This window comes from Vitis vinifera, chromosome 18 (genome assembly GCF_030704535.1).
Source record: "Vitis vinifera cultivar Pinot Noir 40024 chromosome 18, ASM3070453v1".
Lineage (NCBI taxonomy): Eukaryota > Viridiplantae > Streptophyta > Magnoliopsida > Vitales > Vitaceae > Vitis > Vitis vinifera.
Window position 1 is genome coordinate 15061251 of NC_081822.1, and position 21250 is coordinate 15082500.

Here is a 21250-nt window from a genome sequence, read left to right on the forward strand (position 1 = left end):
AGACTTTCTTTCTTCCATTTTCACTTAGGTTATGTTAGTTTAGTTTCAAACACTTTCAAAACAAATTTTATTTTCTTTTAAACTTTAAGTTTTTGATAAAGGAAATCATTAAATTCAATTTCTAATCTTGAGTATATCACTGGTAGAATGAAAACCCATCCCAGAGTTCGACCCTAGAGCCACTATACTATAGTAGCTTTGCTACGCTAGTATGAGGTCATAGGTTTTATAAATGTTTTTTATTAAATGACCCAACTGGAGTCTCACGCGAATCAGCTATTTATTGTAATCATATTTACATTTTTCTTTTTAGGAATTGTATACAAGATATATATGATAATTAATTATTCTGTATTCTGATAATTTTTGCTAATTAATTATATAAGCATGCTAGGATTTATTATTTATTATTTATTATCTAACCCCTATGTCCTGAGGAAGCGCATTAGGAGTTATATATGCTATCCAGGTACGTTCCCTAATACCCACTTTTCTAAACCCTATGAATATGATTGTCGTTGTGTACTATGTCCATGCTTGCTATCCTGTTTGATTGTCTTGATATATATTTGATGATTGTTTGATTATCTTTGATAAAATGCATGTTGTGTGATGTATCTCAATACTAACTTTCATGTTTTATGATAGCGCTTTGAGAAGCCGTCCAGGTATGCACCCTAACTCTCTTTTATGGCAATTTGATCCTATTTGGCATGTTATTTTTTGAAATCACCTTAGTCTATCTAGGTATCCCCAATTAATCAATTAATTGCCACATTACCCCCAATTTAGTTAGTAGAGACCTCTTTAGGGCTTAGAGGGGTGCTACCTCCTAGAGGTACCTTCCCAATAAGTAACCTGATCCCCGGACTTAGACTCGGGTTTTTTCAAAGACATGCTTTTCCAAAAATTATGGAGTCATTTTTTTAGGGTTTTATTTCTTGTTTTGTTTTCCCTTTAAAATAAAAATAAAATAAGTGGCGGCTCCAACTTTTCCAAAACTAAATAATTTTTCACAAATAAAAAGCGAGTCTCGCCGATCGAGTGAGGGCGCACGTGAAAAATGCTAGTCCACACCAAGGTCTGGCTTAATTCTTTATGGCCAAGGGGTATCCGATCTTGGACTGATTTGCAAGCTGAATTCCTCAAGAAATTTTTCCTGACTCACAGGACCAACAGCTTGAAAAGGCAAATCTCAAACTTCTCAGCTAAGGAGAATGATAAATTCTATGAATGTTGGGAGAGATACATGGAAGCTATCAATGCTTGTCCTCACCATGGCTTTGATACATGGCTATTGGTGAGCTATTTTTATGACGGTATGTCTTCCTCAATGAAGCAACTCTTAGAAACGATGTGCGGAGGAGACTTCATGAGTAAGAATCCGGAGGAAGCCATGGATTTCTTGAGTTATGTAGCTGAAGTTTCAAGAGGATGGGATGAGCCCAATGCTAGAGAAGTGGGAAGAATGAATTCTCAACCAAATGCTTCTAATGCTAAGGTTGGGATGTATACTTTGAATGAAGATACCGATACAAAAGCAAAATTTGCAGTTATGGCTAGAAGATTGGAGGAGCTTGAAGTGAAGAGGATATGAGAAGTGCAGGCCATTTCAGACACATTAGTGCAAACTAAGTTGTGTTCAATTTGTCAATCTTTTGAGCACTTGGTGGAGGAGTGTCCTACGATGCCAGCTGTGAGAGAAATGTTTGGGGATCAAGCAAATGTTATTGGACAATTTAAGCCCAATGACAATGCTTCATATGACAACACCTACAATTCAAATTGGAGGAACCATCCGAATTTCTCTTGGAAAGCAAGGGCACCTTAGTACATGCAACCTGGCCAAGCACCCCCACAAGCCTTAAATCTTGAACAAGCCATTGTGAATCTTAGCAAAATCGTGGGAGATTTTGTTGGAGACCAGAAATCCATCAATGCTCAGCTCAGGCAAGAAATTGCCAATCTAGACAGAAAGATGGATGAGAAGGTGAATGATTTATCTCAGAAGATAGATAATCTCGAGTACCAGATCTCAAGGCTTACTAATCTCAACACAGTGCAAGAGAAAGGAAAATTTCCTTCTCAACCTCATCAAAATCCCAAGGGTATCCATGAAATGGAGGCTCGGGAGGGAGAATCTTCAAAGCTGAGGGAAGTCAAAGTAGTGATCACTCTAAGGAGTGGTAAAGAGGTTGATCTGCCTACAACCAAGCTAGAGGAAGAACCAGAGAATGAAGCAGAGAAAGAGAAGAGAGAGGAAATCAAAGGAAAGAGGAAATGGAACAGTACAAAGAAGGAGGATCGTGAAGCTAATGTGAATGAAAGATCGGAGAGGACCATCAACCAAGAAGAAATGATAAAGAAACACATGCCTCCACCATTCCCACAAGCTTTGCATGGAAAAAAGGGAATCAACAGCGCATCAAAAATTCTTGAAGTGTTGAGGCAAGTGAAAGTTAATATCCCTTTGCTAGACATGATCAAACAAGTTTCGACTTATGCAAAATTCCTAAAGTACTTATGCACTATAAAAAGAGGGTTGAATATGAGTAAGAAGGCCTTCTTAATTGAGCAAGTAAGTTCCATTATACAGTGCAAGTCTCTAGTGAAATACAAAGATCTGGGCTGTCATACCATATCAGTGATGATTGGAGAGACGTGTGTGGAGAAAGCTTTGTTGCACTTGGGAGAAGTGTGAATTTGCTACCCTACTTTGTCTATAAGTAATTAGGACTTGGAGAGTTGAAGCCAACATCGATCACTCTATCTCTAGCAGATAGATCTGTGAAAATTCCAAGAGGTATGATTGAAGATGTCCTAGTTCAAGTTGACAAATTCTACTACCCAGTAGATTTTGTTGTTCTTGATACGGACCCGGTCGCCAAAGGAACTAATTGTATTCCTATCATACTTGGAAGACCATTCCTAGCTACATCAAATGCTATCATCAATTGTAGGAATGGAGTCATGCAGCTTACATTTGGCAACATGACATTGGAGCTCAATCTCTTCTATATGTGCAATAAACAATTCCATCCAGGAGAAGAAGGACCAGAAGAGGTGTGCATGATTGACAACTTAGTGGAGGAGCATTGTGATCAAAAGATGCTAGAAGATTTGAACGAGAGTTTTGGGGATCTTGATGAAGGGTTACCTGAACCCTTAGATGTGCTTGCTACTCTGCCTCCTTTGAAGATGAGGGAAGAAATTCTCCCTTTATTCAAAGAGGAGGAGACACAAGAAGTTGTTAAGGAGGAGCCCCCAAAGCTTATTTCAAAGCCATTACCCACGGAGTTGAAGTATGCATACCTGGAGGAGAACAAGTAGAGCCCTGTTGTTATTTCTTCATCTCTTACCACTACTAAGGAGGATTGTCTACTTGAAATTCTCAAGAGATGCAAGAAAGCGATAGGGTGGAAAATTTCTGATTTGAAAGGCATCAACCCTTTAGTCTGTACTCATCATATATACATGGAAGAAGAATCTAAGCCAGTTTGTCAACCCCAGAGAAAGTTGAACCCTCACATGCAAGAGGTGGTGCGAGCTGAAGTGCTTAAGCTACTTCAGGCCGGTATTATCTATCCCATATCAGATAACCCATGGGTGAGTCCTACGCATGTCGTACCAAAGAAATCATAGATCATAGTGGTGCAAAATGATAAGGGAGAGGAAGTTTCTACACACCTCACTTCAAGTTGGAAAGTGTGTATTGATTATAGAAAGTTGAATGCTGTAACAAGGAAGGACCACTTCCCGTTACTGTTTATTGATTAAGTATTTGAGAGGGTCTCAAGCCATCCATTCTACTATTTCTTGGATGGCTACTCCGGGTATTTTCAAATAGAAATTGCTATTGAAGACCAGGAGAAGACCACTTTCACTTGTCCATTTGGAACTTAAGCATACAGAAGAATGGCTTTCGACTTATGCAATGCACCAACAACATTCCAAAGATGCATGTTAAGCATTTTCAGTGATATGGTGGAGCGTATTATGGAAGTCTTTATGGACAATATCAACGTATATGGAAGTGCGTTTGACGAATGCTTAGTTAACTTGGAAGCTATGCTGAACAGATGCATTGAGAAAGACTTGGTGCTTAACTGGGAGAAATGTTATTTCATGGTACCCCAAGGGATTGTTCTTGGGCATATTATCTCTAGCCAAGGCATTGAAGTGGATAAAGCAAAAGTTGAACTGATTGTCAAGTTGCCATCGCCAACAACTGTCAAAGGAGTAAGGCAATTTCTTGGCCGCATTGGGTTCTATAAGAGGTTTATCAAAGATTTCTCTAAACTTGCAAGACCTCTTTGTGAATTATTGGTAAAGGATGATAAATTTATATGGGATGATCGATGTCAACAGAGTTTTGAAGAATTGAAGTTATTACTGACAACCGCTCTAATAGTGAGAGCTCTTAACTGGCAATTACCCTTGGAAGTGATGTGCGATGCTAGTGACTTTGCTATAGGAGCTGTTCTTGGGCAAAGACAAGATGGAAAGCCCTATGTGATCTACTATGCAAGCAAAACATTGAATGAAGTGCAAAGACACTACACAACACAGAGAAAGAATTGTTGGTTGTAGTTTTTGCCTTAGACAAATTTCGTGCTTACTTAGTGGGGTCTTTCATTGTGGTTTTCACTGACCACTCAGCCTTGAAATATCTACTAACTAAACAAGATGCAAAAGAAAGGTTGATTAGATGGATTCTCTTACTTTAAGAATTCAATCTTCATATCAGAGACAAGAAAGGAGTGGAGAATGTGGTAGCCGACCATCTGTCAAGGCTAGCCATCGCACATAATTCCCACAGTTTGCCAATTAATGACGATTTTCCAAAGGAGCCACTCATGTTGATAGAAGTCGCTCCTTGGTATGCTCATATTCCTAACTATCTAGTTACCGGAGAAGTTCCAAGTGAGTGGAAAGCCCAAGATAAGAAGCACTTCTTTGCAAAAATTCATGACTACTATTGGGAAGAGTCATTCATATTCAAATATTATGCGGATCAAATAATATGGAAGTGCGTCCCTGAGCAAGAGCAATAGGGCGTCCTCAATCATTGCCACGAAAGCGCATGTGGAGGCCACTTTGCTTCTCAGAAGACAACTATGAAGGTATTGTAATCGAGTTTTTGTTGGCCATCGCTTTTCAAAGATGCCCTCACTATGTGTAGGAGTTGTGACAGATGCTAGAGGCTTGGGAAATTAACACGTAAGAACATGATGGCTTTGAACCCCATTTTAATAGTTGATCTTTTTTATGTTTGGGGCATTGACTTCATGGGACCTTTTCCTATGTCCTTTGGCTATTCCTACATCTTGGTGGGAGTGGATTATGTTTCTAAATGGGTTGAAGCAATCCCGTGCAAGAGAAATGATCACAGAGTTGTTCTCAAATTTCTGAAAGAGAACATCTTCTCCAGATTTGGAGTACCCAAAGCCATAATCAGTGATGGGGGTACTCATTTTTGTAACAAGCCGTTTGAAACTCTCTTAGCCAAGTACGGGGTGAAGCATAAGGTAGCTACACCTTACCACCCTCAGACTTCTGGGCAAGTTGAGTTAGCCAACCGGGATATCAAAAACATACTGATGAAGGTGGTGAATACGAGCAGAAGAGATTGGTCTATTAAGCTTCATGATTCACTATGGGCTTACATAACAACTTACAAGACCATTCTTGGAATGTATCCCTATCGCCTAGTCTACGGCAAAGCGTGCCATCTCCCCATTGAAATGCAATACAAAGCTTGGTGGGCAATCAAGACGCTCAACATGGACTTGAACAGAGTCGACATGAAAAGATTTCTAGGACTTAATGAGATGGAGGAATTGAGAAATGACGCCTACATTGATTCAAACATTGCAAATCAAAGATTGAAAAGGTGGTATGATCAGTTAATCTCCCGCAAAGAATTCCAGAAGGGACAAAGAGTCTTGCTTTATGACTCTAAGCTCCATATTTTCCCGGGAAAGTTGAAGTCAAGGTGGATAGGTCCGTTTACTATCCAACAAGTGTATTCAAATGGAGTAGTAGAGCTACTTAACAGTACTGGGAGTTTCAAAGTCAATGGCCAACGTCTCAAGCCATTCCTGGAGCCATTCTCTAAAGACAAGGAGGAAATCAACCTCCTTGAGCCAAATCAAGCTTGAAAAGAAAAATAGTTAGATGGACTTAGTTTGTCGGAAGATGCTAAGTCCATTTTTTTACTTTAATGGTAATTTTTAAGTTTTATTGATATAGTATATGTTTTAAATTGAAATTTCTTGCTTTAATTTTATTTTATAGTGACTTAATTTAAATTTTTGATGATCAAATGCAGGGGAATTCCAAAATAGAGGAAAAACAGAGCATTTCGTAACACCCAAATCCACTTGTGAAAATTTCACAACACCGTACCTGCCTTGCAAAAAAATTCGCAACGCCATATCTGACTTACGAATTCCAACGGTCTTTTGTGTGAGATACCAACGATCAGCAGGAAAGCCAAAGGTCATTTAAAAATCCTATTTAAAGACCTCCAAAGCCTCTGATTATTTTGTACGATCCATTCTCTATTGTGAAAAGCTCAGTGCTACGTTGTGAAGTAGTTATCTCTCCATTCCACGCCTCGCGGCCACCAATTTAAAGAAGAGACCTCCGCCTCTCGCCTCATTTCAACCATGGCACGTATCAGAGGAGGCCATACAGACCCGTCGGCATCTCGCAAGGCTCAGCTAAGCGCCTCCACTCCTCAAGATTCATCTTAGGCCTTTCAGGCCCCGACTGTTCCGTCTTCTAAGGGCGGGGTACCCTTTAGTCCTCCTCAACGCCAATATTTGACATGGCGACCACTGACTTCTCCGCCACCCGAGCCATCAGTACACCGCATTACACCAAAGAGAGCCAGGACCTCAGGCCCTAGAGAGACGTCGAGACAGTCACGGCCTCAACCTCAGGCCCCAGCGGGTTCTCAGCATCCTTCCGACATTGCTCCGGAAGCCATCATCAAGAGGCCTATGGTTACCGTGCCGCCCATTGAGGGCAATTCAGATTGTAGAGCCAAGCCATTTCATTTTGAGCTCTATTTCGACATTGAAGCTATGCGACAGTAGCCAAAGCTTCGAGATTGATTTGGATTGCTCTAGAGGTACCATCTCGAGCGCCTTATGACTCCTAGGGAGTTTTTCTATCCCAAAGTGGCGATGGACTTCTATCAGTCCATGACTACTCAGGGCGCTCAAAGTCCCACCGCCATTCATTTCAGCATTGACGGGCACTAGGGTATCTTAGAGGCTAGGCACATTGTTGAGGCTCTCCATATTCCATTCCATCCAAAAGATCCAACATATTTCAAGCAGTGGCCCCCTATATCTCAGCGAGACATGGTCCGCATCCTATTGAGAGGGACTTTTGGAGATTCATTCCTTCTACATAAGGAGCTTCCATCTAGGATGCTCCTAGTAGATGTATTGTTACGGTCCAATATTTTCCCTCTTCGGCATCTAGTGTAGAGGCGAGGACCCATCCTGGACTCGTTATTCAGGATATCTGAGGGCTTCTATTTTGGGCCACACCACCTGATTATGGCCGCTCTCCTATACTTTGAGGAGAAAGTTCATAGGAAGAAGCTATAGCAAGCCGATACTATCCCATTACTAACAACCACTCTAACAGTGAGAGCACCCAACTGGCAATTGTCCTTTGAAGTGATGTGCGATGCCAGTGACTTTGATATAGGAGTTGTTCTTGGGCAAAGACAAGATGGAAAGCTCTATGTGATCTACTATGTGAGCAAAACGTTGAATGAAGCGCAAAGAAACTACACAACCACAGAGAAAGAATTGTTAGCTATAGTTTTTGCCTTATACAAATTCCGTGCTTACTTGGTGGGGTCTTTCATTGTGGTTTTCACTGACCACTCGGCCTTGAAATATTTGTTTACTAAACAAGATGCAAAAGCAAGGCTGATTAGATGGATTCTCTTGCTTCAAGAATTCAATCTTTAGATGAAAGAGAAGAAATGAGTGGAAAATGTGGTAGTCGACCATCTGTCAAGGCTAGCCATCGCACATAATTCCCAGAGTTTGCCAATTAATGATGATTTTCCAAAGGAGTCACTCATGTTGATAGAAGTCGCTCCTTGGTATGCTCATATTCCTAACTATCTAGTTACCAGAGAAATTCCAAGTGAGTGGAAAGCACAAGATAAGAAGCACTTCTTTGCAAAAATTCATGCCTACTATTGGGAAGAGCCATTTCTATTCAAATATTGTGCGGATCAAATAATACGGAAGTGCGTCCCTAAGCAAGAGCAACAGGGGATCCTCAGTCATTGCCATGAAAGCGCATGTGGAGGCCACTTTGCTTCTCAAAAGACAACTATGAAGGTATTGCAATCGAGTTTTTGCTGGCCATCACTTTTCAAAGATGCCCTCACCACATGTAGGAGTTGTGATAAATGCCAGAGGCTTAGGAAATTAACACGTAAGAACATGATGGCTTTGAACCCCTTTTTAATAGTTGATCTTTTTGATGTCTAGGGCATTGACTTCATGGGACCTTTTCCTATGTCCTTTGGCTACTCCTACATGCTATAATCAGTGATGGGGGTACTCATTTTTGTAACAAGTCGTTTGAAACTCTCTTAGCCAAGTACGGGGTGAAGCATAAGGTAGCTACACCTTACCACCCTCAGACTTTTGGGCAAGTTGAATTAGCAAATCGGGAGATAAAAAACATACTGATGAAGGTGGTGAATACGAGCAAAAGGGATTGGTCTATTAAGCTTCATGATTTACTATGGGCTTACAAAACAGCTTACAAGACCATTCTTGGAATGTCTCCTTATCGCCTAGTCTATGGCAAAGCATGCCATCTCCCATTGAAGGGCAATACAAAGCTTGGTGGGCAATCAAGACGCTCAACATGGACTTGAACATAGCCAATATGAAGAGATTTCTAGACCTTAATGAGATGGAGGAACTGAGAAATGACGCTTACAATAATTCAAACATTACAAAGCAAAGATTGAAAAGGTGGCATGATTAGTTAGTCTCCCGCAAAGAATTCCAGAATGGACAAAGAGTCTTGCTGTATGACTCTAAGCTCCACATCTTCCCGGGAAAGTTGAAGTCAAGATGGATAGGTCCGTTTACTATCTAACAAGTGTATTCCAATGGAGTAGTAGAGCTACTCAATTCCAACAGCATCGGGAGTTTCAAAGTCAATGGCCAACGTCTCAAGCCATTCCTGGAGCCATTTTCACGAGACAAAGAGGAAATCAACCTCCTCGATGATCAATTGCAGGTGAATTCCAAAACAGATGGAGAAGCTTTTCAAAAAATTTTCTAAAAGAGGAAAAAACAGAGCAATTCATAGGCCTTGCAAAAATTTCGCAACCCCAAATGCACGTTATGAAAAATTTCGCAAGTTAGCTATGCCTTGTGAAAACATTGTGAAATTTGAAAAGCCTGTGCAAACTTATTTCGCAAACTAGCTTTGCTTTGTGAAAACATTGCGAAATTTGAAAGAGATTGTGAATTTAAGTCACAACTAAAAAAAAATCCATTTCGCAACCTTGCGAATTCCAATCGCCTCTATACGAAATGCCAACGGTCAGTGGGAAAGCCAAAGGTCACTTAAACAAACCTATTTAAAGACCTCCCGCTGCCCAATCTGCCTTTATTCGTTTTGCAAGCCCACTTACTCCTTGTGAAACCCTGTGCCACCTTGCGAATTGGTTTTCTCTCCATTCCACGCCCCATGGACACCCATTTAAAGAAGCGACCTACACCTCTCACCTCATTTCGTCCATGGCGCACATCAGAGGAGGCAATACCGACCATTTAGTATCTCGCTAGGCCAGGCCAAGAGCCTCCTCTCCTCAAGATTCACCTCAAGCCCAAACCGTTCCGTCTTCTGAGGGTGGGGTGCCCTCTAGCCCTTCTCAGCACCGATACGCGACACGGAGACCACCTACTTCTCCACCCCTTGAGCCATCAGTACGCTGCATTCCACCAAAGAGAGTCAAGACCTCAGGCCTTGGAGAGATGTCTAGGCATTCACAACCTGAACCTCAGGCCCTAGCGGATTCTCAACGTTCTTCTAGGATTGCTTCAGAAGGCATCATCAAGAGGCCTATGGTCACCATGCCACCCATTGATGGAAATTCAGATTGTAGAGCCAAGTCATTTCATTCCAAGCTTTACTTCAACATTGAGGCCATGCAACGGCAGCCGGAGCTTCGGGATTCATTTGGACTGCTCTAAAGGTACCATCTCGGGCGCCTTATGACTCCTAAGGAGTTTTTCTACCCCAGAGTGGCAATGGACTTCTATCAGTCCATGACTACTCAGGGCGCCCAAAGTCCTACCGCCATTCATTTCAGCATTGACGGGCGCCAGGATATCCTAGAGGCTAGGCACATTGTCGAGGCTCTCCATATTCCATATTAGCCAGAGGATCTAGCATATTTTCTGGAGTGGTCCCCTATCTCTCAGCGAGACATGGTCCGCATCCTATCCAGGGCGACTTCTGGAGATTCATTCCTTCTACGTAAGGAGCTTCCATCTAGGATGCTCCTCGTAGATGTGTTGGTGCGGTCCAACATTTTCCCTCTTCAGCATCTAGTGCAGAGGCGATGAGCCATCCTGGATGCGCTATTCAAGATATCCAAGGGCTTCTATTTCGGGCCACATCACCTGATTATGGCCGCTCTCCTCCACTTTGCGGAAAAGTCACAAAAAGCAGCTATAGAGAGACGACACTATTCCACTGTTATTTTCGAGGATGCTCTGTTACATATTGGAGCACATGGGCTATCCTACTGAGCCCCACCTTGAGCGCTGCCGCCATTGTCGAGAGCATTTCACTCTCGACAAATGGACACAGTTGGCAAGCTATTCAACACCTGTAGCAGCACCGCCCAGGCCAACATCTCCAGTACCACCACAGGTTGAGCAGCCACAGTAGGACGAGCATCCTGTAGAGTCTATACCACCTGCCCCTACTACATCATCTATGCCTGAGGCTATCTCTACTAATCCTCCTGCTACACCTTCTGTTCCACTAGCTGCACCTTCTACATCAGAGGCCTTTATCACCATATCTGCCACAAAGTTTCGTGCCATGATACATTTGTTCAAGACACTAACCACTACACACAATGCTCTATTCCGGCAGATGGTAGACATACGTGCTTAGCAGGACCATCATATTGCTATTATTCATAAGATTCAGTAGCATCTGGGACTCCTGCCACCACCTCAGAGTGATATTCCAAGACCATTAGAGCCCATAGCTCCAGCTAAGGAGGCTATCCCAACTGAGGAGACCACCAGAGTTGATGTCCCTCCCAAGGCCACTCACGAGGCAGCCATAGAGCCATCATCTCCATCAAAGAGCCCCGCTCATTGATAATTTCTTTATTTTGTATTTACTTAGTATATTAGTAGACATTATTACTTGTTTTGATATTTTATATTATAGGATTGGATGTATTACATGATCATATCTCATTGTACTTTCTCAAAATAATATATACACATAATTTTTGTTTATACTTAGCATTTTTTCTATCTCCTTTACTCATTAATCTTTTTCTTTTTGAATCATGTGGTTTCTCCTATATGACTCAGACTCCATGTCACTCAGGAGGTACCACTTCCTTCCTTTATTTACAATCGTTCTTTCCACATTGAGGGTAATGTTGATCTTGGTTGGGGGGAGAAGAGTTAAGAAAGGAAGTTTTGTTAATAATGCTAAGTTATTTTGTTAATTTAGTACTTTTTGTTTAATTTTAAAAGTTTTTACTCTACTCTCGATGATTATTAAGGAAAAATTCTCAAAATGAAATGGGAGAAATTGAAATCTTACCTTTTTACTTGAATATTAGAGTTCGTATTATGCTTATTAAAGTTGATGAATTATTGAAACTCCTATTGATTTCAACCTTATTTCTTCCACTTTAATCTTACCACACACTGTGCACTTTAGGTTCCGATTATAAGATGAAAAACTATCTCACCCCTTGAACTTAGGAAAATTTAGACTTGGTTCCTTTGACCTTGTTTTAATAGTGTTGGGACACCTGATAAAAGGCCAATGAGCAGTTGAAAAAAAAAGAGAAAAAGAGCAAAGTGTTGCACTTGCTTTGAAACCCAAGCAACGTCCGAGGGGTATATGGTGAAAATCTTTAAAACCCAGTACCCTAAGCCTTTATTGGTTAGGAGTCACCGACCTCAATGCTCGTTACAAGGGTGAATGGGTGGAGTTTAACATATTGTAGGTGCTTGGGTATTAAATTTCATTCTCAAAAGTCCGGGGTAAAATTTGAGGAGTTGGAGATCGAAAGACCCTTAAAGCTTGATGCCCTAAACCTTGATTAGTTGGGAGTCATCGATGGATCCCCGTTACATGGACACTTTAGAAAACAATACCTTTAGCATTGCACTCCCACAATGAAAAGAATTGTGAAATAAAAGAGGTGCGTTCTTAACCTATTGGAGGTTGGTCAGTTTGCTTAAGTTTTAGTAAGAACTAGGTTGGGGGAGAGAGATTAGTTCAGAGTACTATATTTCGAAAACTAATAAGCTTAACACATAAATTTTTGTGGAAGAATAATGATTGAGCCTAGAAGAGGGGAAATCCTCTCAAATACTTAAATATGCATAATGCCTACTCTTTATGAATTATGATCAGGTAAGATTTTTTATATCTTCTTGTTGAAGGATGGGTTTTGCTTCTTTAATGTTCCATGTGAGAGTATGCTTTACAATCATGCCACTTATATTTTTTTGGAGTGATCAGCATGAATTTGTAAATTATTTTACTATCTTATTTTTGTTTTTCTCTCCTTCATTGCTAAGGGACTAGCAATATGTCGGTTGGGGGGAGTGATTACTACTCAAAAAGTGCTTTTTATAGCTTCTTATAAACTCTTTTAAACACTTTTGAGTAGTATTTATTACCTTTTAACTCAATTGGCACATTAAGGACCCTTGCAAGTGTTACTTATCAGTTTTTGGTAAGTTTTGATGTTTTTTTATAGCTTTTTGATCATTAAGCCAAGCCAAGAATGAGGGAGAACTTGGTATAGTCCATTGCAAAGCAAGATTGAAGCTAAATTACACGAAGAATCCAAGTTTAGGAGAGCTTCGAAGCCTTTGTCAAATCAATCAAGTATGCAAGGAAGAGAATCAGAGAAGGAATCTAACATTCATGAATTTCGCAACCCCTTGCGAATTGCCCAAGAAGGAATTTCGCAAGTCTTGCGAATCTGAGGGTCAATTTTGCAACCCCTTGCAAAATTTTCGCAAGCCAAGAAGGAATTTCGCAAGCGTTGCGAAACTGATGAATTTCGCAACCCCTTGAGAAATTTTCACAACCCCTTGCGAAATTTTCGCAAGCCAAAAGGGATTTTGCAAGCCTTGCGAAACTGATGAATTTTGCAACCCCTTGCGAAATTTTCACAACCTTGCAAAATCTTCTTGATAATTTTAGATATTTTTGCACAGACTTTGTTAGATTTTTATCTCATGATATTTTGTGTAATTATCTATTCTTTCCTTGTAATTAGTTAAAGATCTTTTTAGATATTTAGGATATCTAATTGAAGGGTTAAAAATATCTCTATATATATGTCTTAACATATATCTTTTTGTAAGATCGATCTCAGAAGCTCGGAAGAAATTCTGGAGAGATCACTTGTACATTTTTAGTAAGAAATATACAGAGCTTTGATCTACCTTACCTACTCATTTTGATTTTATTTTCTTTCTAGCCAAACAACCTCCGAGGATGTGTTCTCAGAGAATGAGTGGCTAGGCTTTTTGTTTCTTGGACTAAAGGAAGCTAGGTAAAGGATCCGAATATAAGAGCGGGAGTTTTCCTTGTTTCAGTTTTTAATGAAAAGAAGTTGTGACCCGTTAATGGTTTGTATATTTTTAGTTAACTTAAAATCCCTTATAATCACCTGGGCCAACACTTGGTAAGCTTTTTGGACACAATCCATAGAGATCCATTAGTTATCTTTTGCGAGCCTCTGGGAGGTGGTTTAAAGGTAGTATTACCTAGAATAGCCAACACTTGGTAAGCTTTTCAGACTCCCTGGAGACATCCATTAGTTATCTCTTGCGAGCTTTTGAAGGGTAATCCAAGGTTAAATATCACCTTCAATGCCAATGCTAGGTGAAAGGTATGAACCATTGCAAGATGCATTAGTGAAGGGACATTAGTGTTTGAAACCATTAATGAGAAGTAGTGTAACTCACCAGTTCGGGAAATAACTATAGGTTAAATCCCGAATGTGAGGAAAAGATCTGAAATCTTCCCTTTTGTATAAGGAACCTGAACCTAGTGACCTGAAACTCCAAGAAACATTTTCTTTGTAATTAATCTCATTACTATTTTTGGTTAGCTTAAAAACCAACCCCTTTTTCAATCATCATTATGTTTTCTTTTAAATCTAACTCAGAAAAGAAAAACCACCATTTCAGTGTTGCAACTAATATCACGTGTGAGATGAAAACCCATCCCTGTGGACGATCCTAGAACCACTATGCTATGCTAGCTATGCTACCCTAGTATATGGTGAATTAGGTTTATAAATTTTGTTGATAACTCCCGTCTGAGGACTGAATCAAAGGTACACCAATTGGGGACGAATCATCAAGCCTTTAGATGCTATGTATAACTGAAAGCTATTGATTATATGAATTTATCTGCTTCATGAGCTCAGGGTTGTGAATGACCTGAATGACTCTGGGTCATGAGTTCAAAGTTATGGATGATATGAACGACTTAGGATCCCATGAGCCCAAGTTTCTAGATGCTATGAATAGCTTAGGGTTGAGGATAATATGAAAGATTCTTGGTCGTGAGCTAATGACTTTAAATGTTATGAACAACTCAAGGTTGTGCATCACATGAAAGATTCTGATTTGTGAGCTTAGGGCTTTATATGTTATAAAAAGCTTAGGGTTGTGGTTGACAAGAATGAGTTCAGGTCATGAGCTTAGGGCTTTAAATGCTATAAGCAACTCATGGTTGTTAATGATATGAGCTACTTTGAGTCATAAGCTCAGGACTTTGGATGCTATGAACAACTTAGGGTTGTGGATGATATAAACGACTCGTGATCCTATGACATCAATCCTCTAAATGCTATGAACAACTCAAGGTTATGGACCATATGAATAGTTCTTGGTCGTGAGCTCATGGTTCTAAATGCTATGAGCAATTGAGGGCTATCAATGACATGAATGACTATGAGTAGTGAGCTCAAGTCTCTAGATGCTATGGACAGCTCAAGGCTATGTTTAACATCAACAACTCTAGGTCGTGAGCTTAGTGCTTTAGATTCTATGAACAACTCAAGGTTATAGTTGACATGAACGACTCTAGGTTGTGAATTGAGGACTCTAGATGCTATGAACAACTCAGAGTTATGGATAACATGAATGACTCTAGGTCATGAGCTCAGGGCTCTACATATTATGAAGAGCATGGGCTTATGGTTAACATGAACAACTCCAAGTCATGAGCTCAAGACTCTAGATGCTACGAACAACTTATGCTTGTTAATGGCATGAACTACTCTAAGTCATGAGCTTAGGTCTCTAGGTGCTTGATGAGAATCAACAAGCATTCAAGGATCCATTGCATGTTCCAGTTGGGGCTATTACTAAAGCAAGATATAAGAAGATCAAAGAAGCACTTAATGGGCTAATTTAAGAGATTTGGGCTGATTCTAACGCAGGACATTCCAAGTTTGGCCTAAAGGAAAATGAAGGTGTAATAAATTTAATCCAAGCTATTGAAGGATAATCTGGTTTGATTGGGCGTGATTTATAGCATGGATTAATGACTGATTGACTTTCCAGCTTCATATCAGTTATTTCCCATTCTAGAGCTTCTAAATTCAGGCCAAATCTACCTTAATTTTAGGCTTTTATTATTTAGAATGTTTTTTAGCTATTTTCCTATTTTGGATCTACTAATTTCAGACCAAATCAACCTTTATTTAGGATTTTAATATTTAGTACCTTTTTTAGTTTAGGGTTTTAATATTTAGTAAGTTTTTTTCATGACATATAAATAGCACACACTCATTGTAATAGGGGATAATTTAGATTGAATAAAAAAAAGGTGAGGCTTTGCTCTTCTTTTGGTTCTTCAAAAACTGTGAACTTATCAAGGATTTTTCCTTCTGGGGTTCAAACTTTATACCTTCGGGTCGTGATTCCATTCTAATCATTGGGTCAATGTCTGTTGCTTATACTTTTGGTTCGCGTTTCACTTATAAACGTTAGGTTAGGGTTTTATCAAAAATCTGTATTTTAGCTTTCTTGGGCAATTATTCCAATACTGTTTGTTGGGTCTCAAAGGTATCAGAGCACAAGTTCTAAAATAAGTTTTCTATCCTTTTATCTTTTGTTTCCTGTTATCATCCTATCTTGTTCCTTTTGTGTTCTTTATTCCTCGTTCTTATTTTTTTGACATGCACTAGCTTAAAATCGCGCACCAAGCTCCAAAAAAAAAAAAAAAGAAAAGAAAAAAAAAAAGAGAAAAAAAAACTTTAGAAAAGAAATAGAAAACAACAAATATATATATATATATATTGAGTATAGTTTCAATTCTCTCAAATCAAAATATTATTTTCTTTTGTCCTCTTCCTTTGATTTAGTGTTTCTGTCATATTTTCTCACCATTGGTATTAGTTTAGATACTATAAGTTGAATTTCTTGATCAAGTTTATTAGTTTAAGCAGAACTAAAAAGAGAAAGCTACGAGTGGAAAAAGGCAAGAGAGTGTGAGACTAATATCGGGAAAAAGCCAATTTAAGAGTGAAACAAGTGAGGGAGTGTTGTGAGGAATTATTTTTAACATTTTTCTTGTAGTTTCAAAAATATGTCTTCCAGGGGCGAAACATCAATAAGGAAGGAGGGGAGGAGTCATCCCTCATGTTGCAGGCTATGCAACAATAGTTTGAATGCATGAACGTGGTGTTTAATGATATTCGGGATCAGATGGATAGGCAAGATGTTGTTATCGCTTCTTTGCGAGAGGAGCGTACCCAAAGAGCCCCTAATGCTAGAAGGCAAGGAAGGCGTGCGCGAGTTGATGATTTTGATGACTACCATGAGGATGAGTTTGAAGATGAAGAAGATCGAGCTTCATTGAACCAAGAGGGTAGGTTTGCGCCAAGGGGCGAAAGGCGTGGTAGAGGTTTCCGAAGAGCTCCAAGATGGCAAGATGGGACTGATAGAAGCCTAGGAAACATCAAAATGAAGATACCATTGTTCCAAGGGAAAAATGATCTAGAAGTGTACTTGAAGTGGGAGAAGAAGGTGGAGTTCATCTTTGAGTGCCATAACTACTTCGAGGAGAAAAAGGTAAAACTAGTTGTGATTGAGTTTACTGACTATGCTATTATATGGTGGGATCAACTTGTAATGAATAGAAGAAGAAACTATGAGAGGCCTATTGAGACATGGGAGGAAATGAAAGCCACCATGAGGAGGCGGTTTGTCCCTAGTCACTACTATAGGGACTTGTATCAGAAATTATAGAGTCTTACTCAAGGCTGTAGGAGCGTGGATGACTATCACAAGGAGATGGAGATTGCCATGATTCAGGCTAATGTAGAGGAGGATAGAGAAGCTACTATGGCAAGGTTTCTGAATGGGTTGAATCGGGACATTGCCAATGTGGTGGAGTTACAATACTATGTGGAGTTGGAGGACATGGTGCACATGGCAATAAAGGTGGAACGAAAGCTTAAAAGGAAAGAAACTCAGTCATTTCAAAATCCCGGCTCCTCTGCTTCATGGAGGCCAAATGGGAGGAAAGATGAAGAGGTTGTTTTCAAGTCCAAAACCGAACCACCAAAAAGGAGAGATGAAGCTCCCAATGTCAACAAAGGTAAAAATGAATCCCAAACTCATAATTGTGATATTAAATGTTTTCATTGTTTGGGAGTAGGTCATATAGCTTCACAATGCCCAAATAAGAGGACCATGATCGCACGTGTTGATGGAAAGGTGGAAACTGAAAGTGAGGAAGATGATGACCAGATGCCATCAATGGAGGATGCTTGTGATGATAATGTGGAGTATCCAGTGGAGGGTGAGTCACTTGTGGCTAGGTGTGCTTTAAGTGCCCAAGTTAAAGGGGATGACATGAAACAACAAAGGGAGAATATTTTTCATACTAGATGCCACATCAACAATAAGGTATGTAGTATGATCATTGATGGAGGGAGTTGTACTAATGTGGCTAGCACTACTTTAGTTGAAAATTTGAATTTACCTACCTTGAAACACCCTAGACCATTGTTGTGCAAATTTTTCGCACAAGCACTATTCACCCGCCCAAATGCAAAATTGGATTCTTTCAAATGGTCATAACTTCTTCGTTTCAAATCCAAATCGCACGCTGTTTGAAGCACTAGACTCTTGACTTCCTAAGCTTCAAAAAGAGATATGGTATGCATAATTTTAGCTCCAGAAAGTGCTCCAAAAACGTGTCCAAAAGTAGCAAAATGGGGTGCTGCTGCAACATTCCCGTTCAGCTTTACACAGTCGTCTTCAAACGGCCATAACTTCTTCATTTCAACTCCAAATTGAGCACCGTTTGAAGCTATGGACTCCTGACTTACCAAGCTTTGAAACGAGATATATTATGCATGAAATGAACTTCGATAAGTGATCGAAATGTTCCCAACAGTTGCCGAAATAGGGTGGTGTGAATTGCTCTGTTTTGGCTTTTTTCCCCTGTTTTCCCTTGTTTTCACCATAACTTCGATTTTTGCAAGCATCATACCTGCATGAACACTTCAAAACTCATCTTAAAAACATATTAAAACTAAATTAAAGCTAATAATTCAAACTAAAACATGCATAAATTTAAAGAAAGCATAGAATTTAAATAAAGCTGATAGCATGTACCCCGAAAAGAAGATGACCTATTTAGCTCATCCTCACTCACACACTTACTTCATGCTGAATTCCCCCTGGATCCCAAACAAAATTGGCATCCTTCCCATTTGGTCCAAGGGAATTCGTTTCTCTTCTCTTCCCTGGAGAAGTGGATGCTTTAAAGGGTTCAGGTAACCTTTTGTCATCCTGAACCTTATGATTTTCAATGGAAGGTTGGTCCATAGAGTTGTCATAGCAATCTCCCACCAAAGTGTCGATCTTCAACACTTTCCTTGATCTTTTTGCATTGGTTCCTTGAAGGTTATGGTGGGGTTGAGGAGGAAGCTTCCTTTTCCCCCTTGCTATGTCGAGATTGGTGAGCTTCTCAATGGAGTCTTGAACTTTTTATATCCTTAGTGATAGATCATTATAAGCCCCCTCCATTCTTACATTCATTGAACTCTCCAAATTATCAATCTTTTCATTAAGATGAGAGTTGATCTTTTGTTGCTCACCTACAAAGTCCTCCATGACTTTGCTTATCTTCAAAATGGCTTGCTCCAATGAAGATGTACTCATTGATGGTTGAGGTTGAGGTTGGGTTGTAAGGTTGGGATGGTTTATATACTCAAATGAAGTTAGCATGGCTTGTGGTTGTGCTTCAGTATGCACATTCCTCAATTCAAACTCTTCTATCCTTCTAGCCATAGATGCTAGCTTTGTCTTCATGCTCATGTCTTCATTCAAAGCATACTTACTACCCCATTGGCTTTGTTGAACTTGCCTTTTTCCTAATTCAATCCGATCCCTCATGGATAGGTATGCAAATTTGTCCTTCTCATGATCATAATGAGAGCTTTGATCTTCATGTGGAATTTCCATTTCTAAAAAAAATGATATTCAACTAAGGCTCTTTTCTTCAACTTGTACCAGGGTTCCCTCTTGGTCTCGAATCCAACAGGGAATGCACAAATTGAAATTAAAACAAAAATAAAATAAAAGAGAATAAAAAAAAATTAACTAAATAAAAACTAAACTAAAAAAAAATTATAAGAAAACTCACCAAACTTGTGATGAAGATCACAAGTTACCCTTAATGGTTGCTTCACTGTGCTTGTGGCACCTTCCCCGGCAACGGCGCCATTTGATGCGACTCATGGTAGCTTAGCTTTAAAGGCGTGATTACTACTCAAAAAGGGCTATTTGATAGCTTGTAATTAACTCTTTTAAACACTTTTGAGTAGTAATTATTGTCTTTTAACCCAATTAACATATTAAGGACCTTTGCAATCACTTCTAATCACTTTGTGTAAGTTTTGGTGTTTTTGTTAGTAATTTGATCACCAAGGCAATCCAAGATGGAGGAGAGTTATTTGGAATCCATGGCAAAGCAATGGAAAGCTCAGAAACATGAAGAATCAGAGCTTTGAAGCCTTAAAGTCCTTTGCCATAACCAATCCGGAATGCAAGGAGGAGAAGTAAAGAGAGAATCTACCTTGAAGCATCCTTGATGACAGTAATTTCAGCCACTTTTGGAGTACTTCCTAAAGTCCAATTTATGCATGCTTTATGTCGTTTCGAAGATCGGGAAGTCAACAATCCAATGCTTCAAACGGTTCGCAAATCAGAGTTGAAATGAAGAAGTTAGAGCCAATGGAAGCAGATCACTCCAAGCTGAAGGCCAATTTCGCAGGGCTGCGAAATCAGCCTTTGGCTGCGAAATCAGCCTTCGGCTGCGAAATTTCGCAGCCATTTTGTGCGCCTGCGAAATTCTCCTGAGTGCTTCCAGATATTTGCGACCAACGTTTTTGGATATTTTGCTTCAGATATTTGTTGTCTAAATCCCAATTCTCTCCTTGTAATCCACCAATTAGATGATTCCTTAGTTGTTAAGCAAGAATACAGGGGTAAACAACCTGTTATATATTGTTTTGTAATTTTCATTTTATAGGGCCGTCGGGGAACTTTCCCGAGGAGACCAACTTATGTAAATTTGACACTTAGTGAAATACGAAGTATCTTTTGCTTTCTTTTTCTCTCTACTATTCTCTATTTTCTTAGTAGCCAAACATCCTTGGAGGATGAAATCCCCAAGGATGAGAGGCTAAAACCTTTTAGTTTCTTGAAGTAATGGATGCCATGTGAAGCTCCCGTGTCAGGATGGAGATTTCCAAGCCATGAATGTAAGTAGCTGAGCGTCATAAATGTTTTCATTCAAAGTAAAGCTTTTAATCCCTCTGACTTGCTTTGAATGGCCAATACTTGATAACCTTTTGGTCTCAGTGGATTCTTATTGTTAGATCCACTGACGTTCATTAGTTATCTCCTACGAGCCATTGTAT

The 21250-nt window shown here is 39.7% G+C and overlaps 1 protein-coding gene, 1 non-coding gene and 1 pseudogene across 2 annotated transcripts; 2 read left to right on the forward strand and 1 right to left on the reverse strand.

Annotated features, from left to right (window-relative positions):
* Positions 1 to 1177: 1177 nt before the first annotated feature.
* LOC132253298 (small nucleolar RNA R71) lies at positions 1178 to 1284 on the reverse strand. The gene has a single exon (XR_009465173.1). It is a non-coding gene; the product is annotated as a small nucleolar RNA R71 (small nucleolar RNA).
* Positions 1285 to 3546: 2262 nt separating this feature from the next.
* LOC109121611 (uncharacterized) lies at positions 3547 to 7103 on the forward strand (the record flags this gene model as incomplete). Its single annotated transcript, XM_059734488.1, is given in 2 exon segments — positions 3547 to 4479; positions 6768 to 7103. Coding segments are annotated over 2 exon segments (1269 nt in total), but the record flags the coding sequence as incomplete, so codon positions are not given.
* A 10164-nt stretch (positions 7104 to 17267) lies between these two features.
* Positions 17268 to 21250, forward strand: part of LOC109121610 (uncharacterized) — a 9525-nt pseudogene continuing 5542 nt past the window's right edge.